Source organism: Corapipo altera, unplaced genomic scaffold (genome assembly GCF_003945725.1).
Source record: "Corapipo altera isolate COAL_440 unplaced genomic scaffold, ASM394572v1 0, whole genome shotgun sequence".
In the NCBI taxonomy this organism is placed as follows: Eukaryota; Metazoa; Chordata; class Aves; order Passeriformes; family Pipridae; genus Corapipo; species Corapipo altera.
In genome coordinates this window covers 52,977,153-52,993,029 of record NW_020884872.1, presented here as the reverse complement: position 1 = coordinate 52,993,029, position 15,877 = coordinate 52,977,153, and the positions used below count along the sequence as shown (strand labels likewise).

Genomic DNA, 15,877 nt, shown 5'->3' with positions numbered 1-15,877 from the left:
TTTTTGACAACTGTGAAGAAAGATATGTTAGCACCATGAGACTGAAGATATGTTTTTCCATTGGTTATAGAAAACTCGTTAAAATATGAATAACATTGCTGGCATTATGTGCTAAATATTGCTAGTTTGTAGTTGCATAGATGGTTTTTATATTAGTAATACAATAATTCAACTACTACACAGTCATTGTATTTGGAAATTTTAACCTTAATTTTATACGTAAATAGAGGAATACAAATTCACAGGTTAAAACAAACGAAGGAAAAAAACAATATAAGAGTTACCTCAAAAAATACACAAATCTAAACAGCATTTACTAACTAAATTTCAAACAGCACAAATCTTGTACTCATACACAAAATAGGCTGAGAGATGACAAGAAGTATTCCCAAAAGCTCATTTCATACATAAGGCCTTAGCTTCCCTTAAGTATTTTTAGTCAATGGACTTCAATACTTCTGTTTGCTTCCAGAATATAGGTCCAGCTCATCATGCAGCACACATTGAAAACCATTTCAGGAATTTACTTTTGTAAACATAAGCAAACTTCATCTTGAGAAGTGGGGCAAGTTTCATTCAAAAAGAATTGTACCAAATACTGGGTATATCTTGAAGAGGTACAGTCTTTCTATTACACTGAACACAATCAATCAAGTCTTGACCTCTGGTAGGAAAAAAAAATTTAAAAAAAGGAAAAATGTCTCAAGGACAAAGGAGCTCAGCTTTCAGGTTTGAAGGAGCAGTATTTTATTCTGCAGATCTGAAGCCAGCTCAGAAGCAGGAACACTTCACCTCTGCCAGAATAAGCTTCTTAACTTCTTAGGTGATGATTTGGCAGCTTGTGCTATGGTAGCAAAGATAAGTTTGAATCCACACTTAGAGAACAAAATGTTACAGAAATGAAGGCACCAATTGCCAAGAAAAGATTTTTGCTTATGACTCCACCTTACAGCCTAATGTGTTGCTTTGGGTTGGATTGCACTTCCGGAAGAAGTGAGTACTACAGTCATGTCCTGTTCTGTGGGTACATTTCAGCACAGATGCTGTCAGATGGGCATGGAATAGAAAGGGAGTGAAGGTGTTTTACAATGCAGAGACAGGAGCAGAAAAACACCTGAAAGGTGTTTTTCAAGTGCAATTTTCAAGATTTCTTTTGCTTTCTTTTGGAACTGTGGACACACAGCTAGGCAGCTGAGCTCAACAGAGTGGATACAGGTACACATCTCCACTGCAGGATCTCCAGAGAGAAGCATGTTTAAGAGGCATACCATGCTACAGCAGCCTGTCTGATCACTTCAGTGATGCTATTTAGGCAACAGCCTAGCATGTGCCAGATGACAACACAGAAGGATGGCACTCCACTCAAAGGAACGCTCAGGGTCTGTATTTAACGTTCAGTACTCGGTTTAATCTCTCTTTAGAGATTGAGAACTTTGAACCTAGCAAGGGACAGCTTTAAAATGCACCCTGCAGTGCACTCAGTTAACTGTCCTCCCCCTCCATATTCACGGCTTCCCTGAATTTACTCTTACCAACTTCTCAGGAGCAGCAGATTGCACCACAGTACGAGGACACACAGTTACTAGCTATCTCCCCATAATATTCAAGATCATTCTGAATACTTAAAATTTATGGATATCCAGTTCAGAGCTCTTTTCCAAGCAATTCTCATATACATTGCCAAAAGAATGAGAGAACAACTGCTTCCTAATACATAATTGCCAGTTCTATCCCTTAATGAAGTATCCTGGGAAAAAAGAGGAACAATAACAATTTGTTTTAGTGCATAACTTCAGAAATGAGCAAGGACTTGGTGTTTCAGTGACAGGAATGGAAAACAACTGCTCCAGGTGGAAACAAGATCCTCAGAGTAGGGACTGCTCAAAAAAAAAAAAAAAAAAAAAAAAAAAAAGAAGCAGTCAGTCAGTTTCTGCAGTTCTGAAGTTTTTTCCTACAGAACTGAATTACATGAAAGTCCACAGTTTGTTTTAGTATCAGAAAGATATTCAGTGAAGCAAGGTATTTAATTCCAAGCAGGCTGGCATCCATAGATGAAAGAAGATGACAATCTAGTCCTACAGTTACGTTGAGAAACTTTGAAAGATTCTGGCACTGTACACATAGACAGTATAGATGAGAGTTCAATTCAGTAATAATCCTTGGTGTTGCAATAAGGCTTTGCCGATGCATAAATAAGAATTTTATGAGGAAACTATTTGAAAATGTCAATCTTGTAAATTGCTCTAGCACTAGTAAGAAATGCAACTGGAGCAAAGGTACATATGAACTTGGAAGGGTAGTCAATGCAGAACATCCATGACACATATCAGAACAATGGCTCTAAAGATCATGAGATTACTTCCACTTCCTACTTCCCAAATTGGAGCAACCCTGATAAAAAAGCCTTCTTTGGATAGCTCTCTTTGCAACTCCCTCTTTATTGACCTCTGAAAAGGAGTTTATAACAAGTATCTGCTTCTAGACGAGAACTTTACAACGGATCCTCCATATCCAGAAATTAAGTTTATTCAAGGTCTACCAGCATCTAATATGATTCATGACCATTCTTCTGTGCTCTCCATTACACAATGGCTAAAGTCTTCCAGATCAATCCAATTACCTTAATTTGTTCTTTTATCACTCATCCCAGAGTTCCTGGAACGAATGATCGCCCATCTGAAATGAATGGAAATTTAAGGGCTTATTCTCTGAAAGTGCAAAGTCAACCATAAAGTACATGGTAGAGCAAATGCAGTGGGACAGCAACAGGTAATAGTCTCCTGCAAAAAGTGCTCTTTAGACATGGTCCATGTTTACAGGCATCTCTAACATGATGGTACAGAAGAAATAACTGTTGAACAAACTCAACATGTCATAGAGGTAGGCAGGGACTTCCACAGCATACACAGTATCAGGGGTCACTCCAATTCTCAACGTGATCAGTATCTACTAGGAGGGAGTAGCCTGAAGCACTGCAAACAGGTTACCAGCACCTAAAAGCCAGGGATTGTTTGTCTTATCATAAGCCTTATGTTATACCTACCAAGTTAAGCTTTTCTGGGACTTCTCTTTATCACTGAGACTAATGGGAATGAAATGGTCTTAGTTATACACTAAACGCTGTCATCCCTCAAACCACAGTAGTTCCATTCAAACAGCACATTGTAGAACAATCCTGTGGCTGTGATAACCTCTGGACTCTATGACACTATTAACTGGCACAAGCCAAAAGTATGCTAAGACTTTTTCTCACTGTTTATTCATACAGACAACTGAGTTCAGGAATTAAAAAAAAAAATCCCCAAAGTAAACCCAAGAAACAAACCTCCCTGCGATGTTTAAATAATACAGTTTCTGTTCTGCAGGAACTTAAGGTCTTTGTGCTTACAGGCATTTTCTTGCCACACCCCTGCTGTCTGCCCTGTGTGTGTTATTAGCTATAACACTGACAAAAACACTTGACAGTACTTTAATTAAAGAATCCTCCAAATAAAATCTAATTAAAAGCTATTCAGTAGGGCTTGAACCCTTTCCATGTATGATCTATTCTCTTTTTTTTTTCTTTTTTCAGATATGGATCAATAAATCAAGGATTTTTAGTTCTCTATTATTTAAATAGTTTTTGCTTTTTCACTTTCAGTAATAGTATGAAAGCACCAGCCTACCTTTCTGATCACAGTTGGGAACGCATGCTAATTAGATAACCTGATACAGTATGAGGAGATCTATAGTAACCTCACAGCTCTGTTGTAACTTCAAAGGAAGGCTCCCAGAGTTACCAGTAGCAGCAAAACACCAGAATATCAATCCCTAGTTCCACTAATATCTGAACTATTTGAGCAAAATTGCACATGATGAAACCCCAAGTTTTAAGACCAAGAAAGAAGTATTACTTAAGAAAATCAGGTAAAGAAACACTCTTCTGTATTACTGCTTATACTGAACTCTAAAAGATCAAAGAACACCTATCCGTGTGTCCCATGACAGTAAGCCAGTATACTCAATCCTAGAATTTTTGCTATCAATCATCTTGTTGCTTGAGAAATGAAACGCTCTTTCTGCAGAGTCATTGTATGTAAGCGTCAGCTTCAGATTACCTCAGCTGGCTCACAAGCAGCAGGCATGCAAATGAGGAAGTTTTCTTTCCCATTAAGTCATAATTCTGTTATATCACAGACAAAACATACTTTGTCTATTTGAATAAACCAAGAAAATGTAGTAAAGTGTGGGTAGATTAATGAAGTTGCATATTTTTTTACTGGTCAAATATTTCCTTCACAAAAAAACAGTGGGAAACCAATTTCAATTTATCGTTGTGGACCTATGTAAACTACAAGAACTACATAACTTTGATAGAGTGTTTTACTAATAAATTTACATCATATATATAATTTGAATTATACAAGTTGTAATTACACTATAATTTAGCTTATGTCGTTAGACAACTTTGTGCTTATTTCAGACAAAATAATATGCAGTCACTATCTTATTATTTTTTAAAAAAGTTGTCTATAAAAATAAAACCACCAAAAGAACCTCAAAGTTGATCTAACATAGTTTCCAGTACATATTTAAAGACATTTTAATCTTTAATCAAATTGTGTTTTATAGGTACATCTATCACATTAACTTTATATAATTAGTCATGCTGAATCTTCACAGAAACTTCAACACCTTTTATTATCTTTAAATCAGTGCTTTTGGCAGTCTAATTTTCTATCTTCCTATTACTACTCTTAGATGGGCAGCTGCCTTCACTCAGGAGCAGCTCTTATGAAGGCTATACAGGACTTGATGCTCTGCTGATCACCATGTAACTCTATCTTGCCAATTATTTAGAAGTCTCTTTGCTTACACATGACTGAACACAGTCCAGCATCAATGTGTCATGACTCTGCCATCTACATATTTAAGAGATAAAAGAAAGACAATTTACCATTGTATAAAGTCTTCCATAATGTAAGTAAGTACTGTGCCTCCTTTATTTAACAGAGTAGTATTTTCTTTAAGCAGAAAAAAAGAAGGAAAAAGGTGCAAAAAATACTACCTATTTTAAAAGAAGTAAAAGAGTGGGAAAAGAAGTCAAGTAAGCAAAAAAAAAAAAAACAAAAAAAAAAAAAAACAGAAAAAAAAGCCCCCATTGTATCTTATTTAACCATTCATCCAACTTTACTCCTATAAATAGCCTCAAAAAATGACTGGCTTTATTTAATATGATGATTTCTAAAAGATGGCAAGCTCTTCCTGAAGTTGATTAGAGTTTAAAATGTTTGTTTTCATTTGCAAAGTAAGTAATATCCTGACTTCACATAATTGGCAAAGAGGCAATATACACCCTTTTTTGTGATAGGTTTTGTTTGGTTTTGTTTTTCTAAATTACATTTGCCGAAGTTGCTACCTACCTACTTGGTCTCCCATTGAGATATTATTTAGTTATTTCTTTACTTGTTAAGGCTTTGTAAAGGCTCAATATCGATACAAGAGATTGCTCTTAATAATAAACATGCACCACATTATCATAAAAAATAGGACATCTTGAAAATAAATGTAGTCTTTACTTTGTAGGGTTTATTAGGTTTGTGTGGTGAGGTTTTAGGTAGTGGTGAGGGAGCAACAGGGGTGGTTTCTCTGAGAAGCTCCTGGAAGTCTCCCCCATGTCTGACAGAGTCAATGCAAACTTCGTGTTGGACTCACTGCTGGCCAAGGCTGAGCCCATCAGTGATGGTGGTAGCACCTCTGGGATAATATATATAAGAAGGAAAACACAGTTATTGTGCAGAAGAAAATTGCAGCAAGAGAAAAGAGGAATGAGAATATGTGAAACAGCCCTGCATACACCAACAACATGTAGGAGGGGGAGGAGGTGCAGCAAGCATCAGAGCAGAGATTACAGTGGAGTCCAGGGTGAAGACCATAGTGAGGCAGGTTGTGCCCTTGCAACTCGTGGAGGCAGATATCAAGGAGGGAGCAGATATCCACCTGTAGTCCATGGAGGACCCCATGTTAGAGCAGGTAGATTCCTAAAGGAGGCTGTGACCCCATGGGAAGCCTGTGCAGAAGTAGGCTCCTGGCAGGACCTGTGGACCTGTGAAGACAGGGAGGCTGCACTGGAGCAGGTGTCGGGGCAGGACCTGCGAACCCACAGGGGGATCCATGCTGGATCAGCCTGCTCCTGTAGGACTGCACTCCATGGGAGGAACCCATGTCAGAGCTTGTGAAGAACTGTAGCCCATGGGAAGGAATCACATTGCAGAAGTTCATGGAGGACTTTCTCTTGTGGGAAGAACCCTATGCTGGGCACAGGAGAAGAGTGTGAGGAGTCCTCTCCTTGAGTGTGTGATGAACTGATCGCAGGCCCCATTCCCTGTTCCCAGTGTGCCACTGAAGGGGAGGAGGTAGAGAAAATGGGGAGTGAAGTTGAGCCTGGGAAGATGGGAGGGGTGGGGTAAGGTATTTTAAGATTTTTTTTCTTATTTCTTATTTTCCCACTTTGATTTGATTTGCAATAAATTAATTTTTCCAAGTCAGGACTGTTTTGACTGTGACGGTAGATAAATCATGAGATACATCATGAGAAACGATGGAAATGAAAGGGAAGGGAAAAAATATGACTTTGATCTGGTAAGGTCAAGGGAAAATAGAATGATTAACTGAGAAGCAAAAACTGTATTTAGTTTCAATAAACTGAATAAGTTTGGGACCATTTTCTAGGAATTACCTGATCATGTGAGTTATCACTGAATTCTCCATAGCACTTTTCAAGGCTCTGATGAGCATTAATGATAAGCCTGTGTATCCAAGCTGTAGCCAACATTTGTTAGAGAGATTGCTAGATGGATTTGGCTAAAACTGCCAGGATCAATATAGATAATTGTATTCCAGTGCCTTCAAACGTTCCCTAGCACTGTTTAATTTACTAGCGTAATTGTAGCTAGGAAATTTAGGTGCCTGCTAAGACATCTGATGCAGAGAAAAGGAATAGGGAAAGAAATAAACCAACATGAATTTCAAGAGATAAGGACACAAGCTAAGAATAAATAAGGATAAATCAGAATAAGTCAGGACAAAGAACCCAATGGAACAGAAATGCAAGACAGAGTAATCAAAACCAGAATGGTCCATGGTATCCAATAAATGTACTCTTTTAACATGTAAAATAGTTTCACATTTCCTCAATCTCATCACGCTTCTATTGTCAGCAAGTATTTGTGAAATTTGCAAGTGTAAACTTACGAATATATTTTTTGAGTCTTATTTGGTCTCTAAAAGAGGTTAGGAAAAAAAAAGGATAATAGTGTATTACCACTACAAGTGACAGAAATTAGACACCTTGGTTATCACCTTAAGTTTCTAATTCTTCAAAGTGATGTTACAATAGCACATAAGGTTGCCATTTCTCACATAGTTTGGACTTTGTGTGACTGTATAAATGAAAGAATATTGCAGACACAAATTCACATGAGGCAAATTAGAAAACGGGAAGCATGCTAGCTGAGGAGTTCTTTTTTCATCCATTTGTGAAGGTTGATCCTTATTTACCTAACACCAAAAGTTATTCACCTCAAAAAATAGAGTACATCACAAGGCATAGACAAATCAAGGAGTGTAAAGTGGCTGAAAATCTTTATCTTTTGTAGAAAGCAGTTCACTTTTTCTACTTTTTCATTGCCTCATCCAGTCTCAAAAGTTCTCAGAGATAACCATAAAGTTCTGAGATAGCTTCAGTCATATTGAAAATGGTTAATTTTTTATTCTTTCTCTCTACTTTATCTCCTTCTTTTCTTAATCTAAACCTACATGCTGTCTTTTGTTGCCAATAACACCTGTGCTGTATGTTTCCATTAGATCTTTCGGTGAAAACTGAGGTGCAAGAATCATGCAGTACTCTAATATTTCCACAGTTCCCAGGGGAACAACACTGCCCCTCATCTTCCTCTTGCCTCCTCTTTCTTTTACCTTCCTCTTACAGAATGATTTAACATTACCAGTAAGGTCTTTTTGTATTCTGTGCCAAAGTATTCTTGATTTTGCCCCAGTATTCTTCTGCCATAGATTTTAGCCTCGTACCAAGGAATCAGATCGTATCCTTCTTATGCTTCCTAAGAACTACTTACATGTTCTTCATTTCATGGATCCCTAGCTTGAAACCCTTGGGATGATGTACATTCCTGAATGGCAAAACTATAACTGAAGGGAATAGGTACTAACCTTTGAACATGTAGAGTACTACATAAATGGTTGTTGGACATTCCTAGAACATGTATTTGTCAAATGTTATTCTCAAAAAGAGCATTTTTAACTTAAATTGTATTTATTTGCAGTTTCTGTTTCCCCTTAAGATGGTAAAGCTATTATGTCATGGAAAACACAGCATACATCCTGATTAAATATATCAAAGCAAACAGCAACTTGTGATTAAATTATTATATGTGTATTTATAGAAAACTAAAACTGCAGGGATTGGGGTATCCATTTAAAATTGAAGCTAAATCAAATATACAATAGAATCATCATTATAAATTACTGTTAATTTAAACAATATAAGGATGTCTTTTAGGAAACAAATAGAAAACATCTATTTTATATTTATATGATTCAAGTCAAGGAAAGACAAATCTTCTTATTGGCATTTCCTCTTTTCTAATTACTTTATTTTGTAACATTAGTGCTCTTATTAATGCACTTCGGTTACATTGTGCATAACAAGTTGCCCAAATCTATAATGCACTAAAATGTAAAAGCTATTCAGAAGAAAGCTTTGAGTTATTAACTCTGAGTTGTCTGTTATTCATAAGTTTATATTATACAACAGAGTACTACCCTATAACAGGAAATGAAAGTGACAATACCCAGTTCCTTTAAAAAATTTATCCAATTGTTTAAATTTAAATTTTATTAAGACAGCAATATAGGGCTATTCTTAAAAAAATACAGCAGTTCCTTCAGTGATCTTATGTAATCTGAATTATGTGCACATGAGGCAATCTTTTTAAGTATTTGAAAACCAAGAAAAATATATAATTTTCTTGACTGTCCTATTGCATTTGCCAAGTCTGACATATTTAACAACTTGGAGATAAGAGATAATCTGAATTCAGCCCTAGAAATGATAAAGAAGCACTTTGGATGATTAAGATAATGTATGCAGTACAATACCTGTATATGCAAACTGAACAAGATCCCACAGTGCATTGGGGTCTATGCCTTCCATTTTGATCTCTTCTTGCTTGGCTTCACAAACATCACTTGTAAACATGGCAGCAAAATAGTCAGAGACAGAACTGAGGACAAGTCTGCAAAAAAGTTAGAAACTGGTATAATTTGCATTGATATATGTATTAGAAATTTCATATATATGTAAACTTTTTAAAAAACATATTTTCAGAATAGTTATAAATTACCAGGAGCAATATTATTAGTGCATATAGGCAGCGAAATACAGCATGACATTTCATTCTAATTTGGTTTTGCCTCCTGTGATATAAACCAAGTGGTACTTGGCATATGACTATAAAACCGACACAGAAATTAGTGCTCAGTCTTTCTGATAATCTTCCAATCGTGCAGATATCTCAAATGTTAACAAGATAACCTCTCAGTATCAAAACCAACACATTTCATACTCCAGAGGTACTCTTCATTGTTCTTAAAGGCTTATTTTTATAAACTTCAAAACCAGCATGTGACTTTAGACAATCTATCAATCTTCAATAAAACTACTGGTAGCTTAACAGGTTATTCACGAAAGAAAAAAAATGGAATCATTGTGTAATGTAATGTTTTTGTTAAGAAACATTTCCAAGGAAAATAATTTCAAAATACCTACAAAATGTGCATGGCTTGCTCTTTAAGTATCTGATTTAGATAAATCAAAACACAGGAAGTATCAGGTATGATTGTAATTACTGGGGCTTTAAGCTTAGGAATTCTTCTAAATACCATCTACAGTGAAATTCTGATCTTGTTAGGAGTGAATATTCCCAGATGATCTTGAGACAGAAATGTGGTACAGCTATAAATAGTGTACCACATGCTTCCATAAAAGAGTCAAATTTCTGGATTAATTTGAAACTATAATATATAAACACAATAAAAGACACAAGAATCACATCTGGAGAACTTAGAAACCAAGAAAAATATTTAGCCTTTAGTATATTGTTAACTATTTTGTTCAAGGGAAATAAATTATAAATTAAAAAAAAAGAAATAGTAAAGATAAATGAGTTAATGTTTATCAGCCAGCACAGTAAGATTCCTTTTGCTCTCTTAGCTCATTCCAACAGCACAGTAAAGTAGGAAAGTTTGAATTGGCTTAATAATTTTACAGTGCTTTAAGCTACTATATTTTACTGCAAGTATGGCAGCTTGAAGACATATATATGGCCTTTACTTTGGCTCTAATGATAGGAAATGACTAATTAGGTATAGTAGTTTTATCAATTTTTGTGTAGTTCTCAACTCTAGCAATCATGAATTTTAGAAGTAAACATCCTAATTCATAAACAGTTCACATTTATATTTATGTAATTGCTAAAACCCCATACTTTGGTGCTGCCACCAGAAGCTCCTATTTTTTCATCACTGAGGAACATTTACTTCTGTTTGTTTATTCATTGTTTCCATTTTATTTTAATTAAATATTTATTTATTTATTATCTTTAAATCTCTTCTTCAAATAATTTTTGAACACTTATAAATAAGTGACTTTATTTACTGTTAACAGATACTTTAATAAAATAAAAAAATAGAAAAGAAAAAAATGGAACATTGTGATGTTCTATGAAATAAAATCTCAGCAAAGATATAATTTAGGTATGTGATTGAGATTTCCATTTGAGACCATTTTGCTTAAGCTGTTGCTTCAGATTTACTAACCATCATTTAAATTCAACTAGAGTCTTCAACTTTGTCACTTGCTAGAAGCAAAGCCGAAACCATTTGCTGCATCAAAAGTAATGGACGAATGAACTTTTAATACACCGGTTAATGATCAGTGGAAATATTTTCAATCAGTAGTAACTTGTATTTCAATTTACATCATTTATGTTCATGAATTATTTATTATATAATCTTATTGTCAAATATAAAAAAACCCAAACCAAACAACAGAGGGAGAACAGAAAATAAATAACAGAAGGCTTACATCTCTTTCACAAACTCCTATAAAAATGTGTGGTTTTCCATAATTTGTGTGAGGAAAGTCAAAAAAGTCATCTAACGGATTTCAGTTGCAAAGGAGAATTCAGTCTACAGGACCAGACAAGATCCAGTCCAAAGTGAAAAAAAAAAGATGAAAAAGAAATAATACAGATGTCAGGTCCTCAGCATTACCCATTTTACTTAGAAGTTTGTACCACCTATTAAAGAAGATGGCTTAACTCAGTAGAAAGGCTCTGTGATGTAGCAGCTTGATGTACAAGGATTCTTTTTTTTAAGTACTTTATGTTAATCAATAGTTAACAGAAATAATGAACCAGCTTCTTCATCAATATAACTACAACGAAACAGTTAACTGATTTCAAGACACTAACTTTTACCTTGGGAAGTGCTCCAAAAGTTGAACTGAAGTGAGAGGAACTTGCTAATTACACTTAATTCTGAAAGGTGACACCTTTTGTAAAACTTAATTGTGTTCCAGTGTTGAGATAGAAGATGAAAAGTGAGAAATCAAAGAGATCAATGAATTTGTAATGATCTGCTGCTTTTTGTAGATCAGAAGGCTCTGAACATCCCTAAATCTTGGTTTAAAGGCATGTTGACCTATTCATCAAGAAAGGTCAGCTGTCTCAGGATGTCACCTTTTTTAACTGCTGATCTGGCAGGGAGAATACATAATAAACTTTCATCCTTGAAACTCATAGCAGGTAAATGAATTTGTGGACCCAGAAAGCTTTTCTCCAGATTAAGGGACTTTTCTGCCTTTACAACTAAATTCAGCCAGATATATTTCTGGTTTGTTTCATAGTAATCAATATAACTGATCATTGATTCCATGACTCATTGCTTTAAGATGTGATTTGCTGCTCTGCAGGGGACACCAGCTGACACTGTGTGTCTTTACTACTAATAAAGCTCTACTGATAGCTCTTTACTGATATCTGCTTTACAGCTCTTCTTGCAGCAGACAAACATTTTCTGTATGTATAGAGAAGGCTCCATGATTTCATAAATTTTAAGGCTTGCAGAACCTATACTAAGATGTATCCATGCATGCCCTTGAAATGATTTCAAGAAAAAAAGAGAGTAGACAGTAGCCATCTGAATGGTACACAAAAGCACCATTAAGTAATATGCATTAATTGTAACATGCATCCAACTGACTTTTCAAAAACATGTTTTCTGTGAAGTATTCCACCGTTCATTGAAAATTCGATTTTCTTTAGAATTCAGAGCTAAAAAGCGCATATTCAAAAAAATAATAATTTGTGAATGCATATATGTGAGTCCATAGATATATATATGCATACTTCACAATTGTATCTGTCAAAAAGGAAGTGAAAATTAAAATGTCATGTGGTAAAATTCTCAATATTGTTATTTTTTTCCAAAATTTTGTAAATAGAAGGTGTTCCTATGCAGTTAACAAACAGGAGACAGTCTTAGAATAAGTATTAACTCAGAACCATTATCATAGTGCAATCATCTTGCTCATAATCCAGGAACATCAGATTAGCTCATTATCATATCAGAAATCCACACTTATTGGGTAAAGAAGCAATGAGTACGTAACAGTTAAATTAATGAGAATTTTCTCATACTTTTCATCATAACTGTTGATATTGACAGTGTTCTGTGTGCTTACCCATTTATGAGAGAATAGAAGAGAACTATGTGATAAACTTTCTTCCCCAAGACCATCACAATAACTTTTATAAACTAGCCTATTCATAAAGGGAATTTTTAAAGAACAACTACATAATAATAATAATAATAATAATAATAATAATAATAATAATATCTCCAAGGAAGTCAACTAGAGAGGCAGATTGAATTTTGAAGAGAATTGATTAAGCCTGAAACAAGAAAGTTTACTTTTTCTCTTTATTCAAACAGCTTCCTTCCATTTTATTTTTTTATACAACACATAGCTACAAGTGACACCAGTAATCTACATTAAGTGATGTTCCCTCTTTTCCCTGAGGACCATGTCTTTCGAGTTTACGTTCTCTTCTTTCTTTAATTCATCTTCTTTTAATTCTTTCACTGTTTCCAGAAACTAAAGTGTAAATACAGTAAATGCGTCTATCTCTTCTATTCTACAAACTGAAACACAAGGTTACATTCCATTATATTCTCATGTTGTCTCAATGTTTTTAGGAATGTTACACAAATCCAATATCAACACTTCCAACAAATGCACAATGTCTACCAGAGCTTTAGTTTTCTTCAGAAACTGCAAGTAATGCATATATCACATTTGCCACATTTGACAACACATTTGCCAGTGTGTTTGTGGTCTTGTGTCAATTTTGAAGATACCTGCAACTGCAGCCAGTATTTGAAACTCTATGCTGTTAACTTCTCAACATTTGAGAACGGGCAAGACAAGCAAAATGTCACAGGGATGAAGATAAGAGCTGATGAGGATCCATTATGATGCAAATACAAAACAGAGCTCAGTGTTTTTCTCCAGAATACCCACACAATTCAGACATAGCATACATATTTGATTGTAGAAAGATGACACAATCAATTGTGATACTCAATATGTGGGCTTTATGATTTCCTTTATTCACTGTAACTCCACGATGAAAAAGGGGAAAAAGCTCACGGGAGAAGGAAAAGTCCAGTTTTACCTCCTTTGAACTATCAGCAGAAATCTCAGAAACACAAATGTTAGGTTTGATGGAAGTATAGAGAATGATCTGTGAAGTTATTACAATAAGTGACTGCCTAAGTATCTAGATTTTTTAAAGTCCATTTGTCATCCTTTTATTTTAGAACTCCTTTTTACAAAATTACACAATATAGCATCAATATGATTTTATCTTCACAACCTATTCCTCCATAGAACTTGGTTTGGTCAAATCCTTGTGTGTGATTTTCAGTCCCTTTTTTGATGGTGGGTTGTCACATCTTCCTGACCCAAGTACTTCTTATATGGCCTTCTTTGTCAGTCTGTCATATATCTGAATTCGTTTGTTTTATTTTCGTATTCTGTATCATTTAGCCTCTCCCTCATTCTATTTTCTTTTAACAATCAATTTGAAAGGGGAATCAATCCCCTAAACATCGATGTCAGAGCCAGTTTCAGATAATTCAAAGTACCTAATTCATCAACATAGGCTGGTGCTGACCCATAAAAACCCTGTCCCCCTCTGGACCACATGATGGAAGCCAGACAGTGCACTCAAGGCACCTCAGGAGAGATTAGGCAGCTGAACACTTCTTTTTTACTTTCTTTTTCAGACATCTCATCCTTGTTTCTTTCACCCTTCAAAGTTCAGTTCAGTCACTGCACTTGCTTCCACTCCATAAAGTAATACCATTAGTACTCTGGTTTAATACTATCATAAAATATCTCGAGTTGGAAAGGACCCATAAGGCTCCTTGCAGGACTACCTAAAACTAAAACAAAAATAAACCATAAGACTAAGCATATGATCCAGATGCTCCTTGAATTCCTCCCACTTCCCTGAGAAGCCTGGTGGAGTAACTCACCATCTTCCTGGTGAAGAACCTTTTTGTAATGTCCAGTCTGAACTTCCTCTGACCCAGATTCATTCCATTTCCTCATGTTCTGTCACTGGTCACCAGAGAGGAGATCAGCATCTCCCCCTCTGCTCCCTCTCCCCTTAAGGAAGCTGTAGACTATGATGAGGTCACCACAGCCTTTTCTCTAGGCTGAACAAACAAAGTGACATCAGCAACTCTTTGTAAGTCATCCTCCTCTGGACATACTCTAACAGTGTGATGTCCCTATAACCATGGTTCCCAAAACTGCACACAGTACCAGAGCTGAGGCCTCACCAACACAGAGTAGAGCAGGACAATAACCCCCCTTGACTGGCTGGTGATGCTTTGCCTTATGCACCCCCAACAGTTGGCCCTTTGTTGCCAGGGTACTGCTGACTCATACCCAACTTGCCACCAACCCAAATCCCCACATCAAGATTATCAATCAAAGTTAATATTAAAGGCTTATCTAAAGTGCCTTGCTGCTTTCCCTCTGGTAGGAGGAATCTTTGCTGCTGTTGTTGTTCTGTTCCAACCATATTACTTCAATAAATTGTTTTTAAACTCATGGACAGTATTAAACAACACATTTCAGATGCAATGTTTGATGTGGGAAGTTCCCCAAATCTTAATTACAGATATCTCGGAATAAACTGGCTGTACTGCTTTTACTGTGTGCTTTCCACATGCATCTGCTACTATTGCCAGAAAACAAATCAATACTTAGGACTAATGTGCATTTTTCTTCTTTCACTTCCTGCCTCTAAACTGTCCTTCCTTCTCTTCCTGCTTCTTTATCTTTTCACCTTGCCTTTCAGCCTTTCTCCATTAATTTATCTCATTTTACTGATACTTTTTTAAACTTTGTCTCTTTAATAGTAGCATTCAAAATTGAAACAGTTGGTACCACTACTCAGAGAACTGAAAAAGACAAAACTAATTGCAGTTTGTTGAAAGATTTTTATTAAATTTATCAGAGTGATAGTAAATAAAAGATGTATTATTTTAGAACTGAGCATTCAAAAAAAAAAAAAAAGCTCCAGTTGAACTTGTTTCCATATTTGTAATGAAAATTTTAAATTTGTGTTGAAATTTGTGTTTGACTTTTCATCCAACCAGTTGTAGAACCGTAGACTTACTAAAGTACTTCTTTGTTTCACATGTAAGGGACAATGGTCTAAGAATTCTGTACTACCTTTTC

The 15,877-nt window shown here is 35.5% G+C and overlaps 1 protein-coding gene across 3 annotated transcripts in view; it reads right to left on the bottom strand.

Moving 5' to 3' along the window:
• Positions 1–15,877, bottom strand: part of KLHL1 (kelch like family member 1) — a 199,294-nt gene that overhangs the window by 122,955 nt on the left and 60,462 nt on the right. For all 3 annotated transcript variants that reach the window (XM_027647106.1, XM_027647098.1, XM_027647116.1), the window contains exon 3: positions 9,157–9,293. In XM_027647106.1, the coding sequence (XP_027502907.1) occupies positions 9,157–9,293 (137 nt within the window). The remainder of the gene's footprint in view (positions 1–9,156; positions 9,294–15,877) is intronic.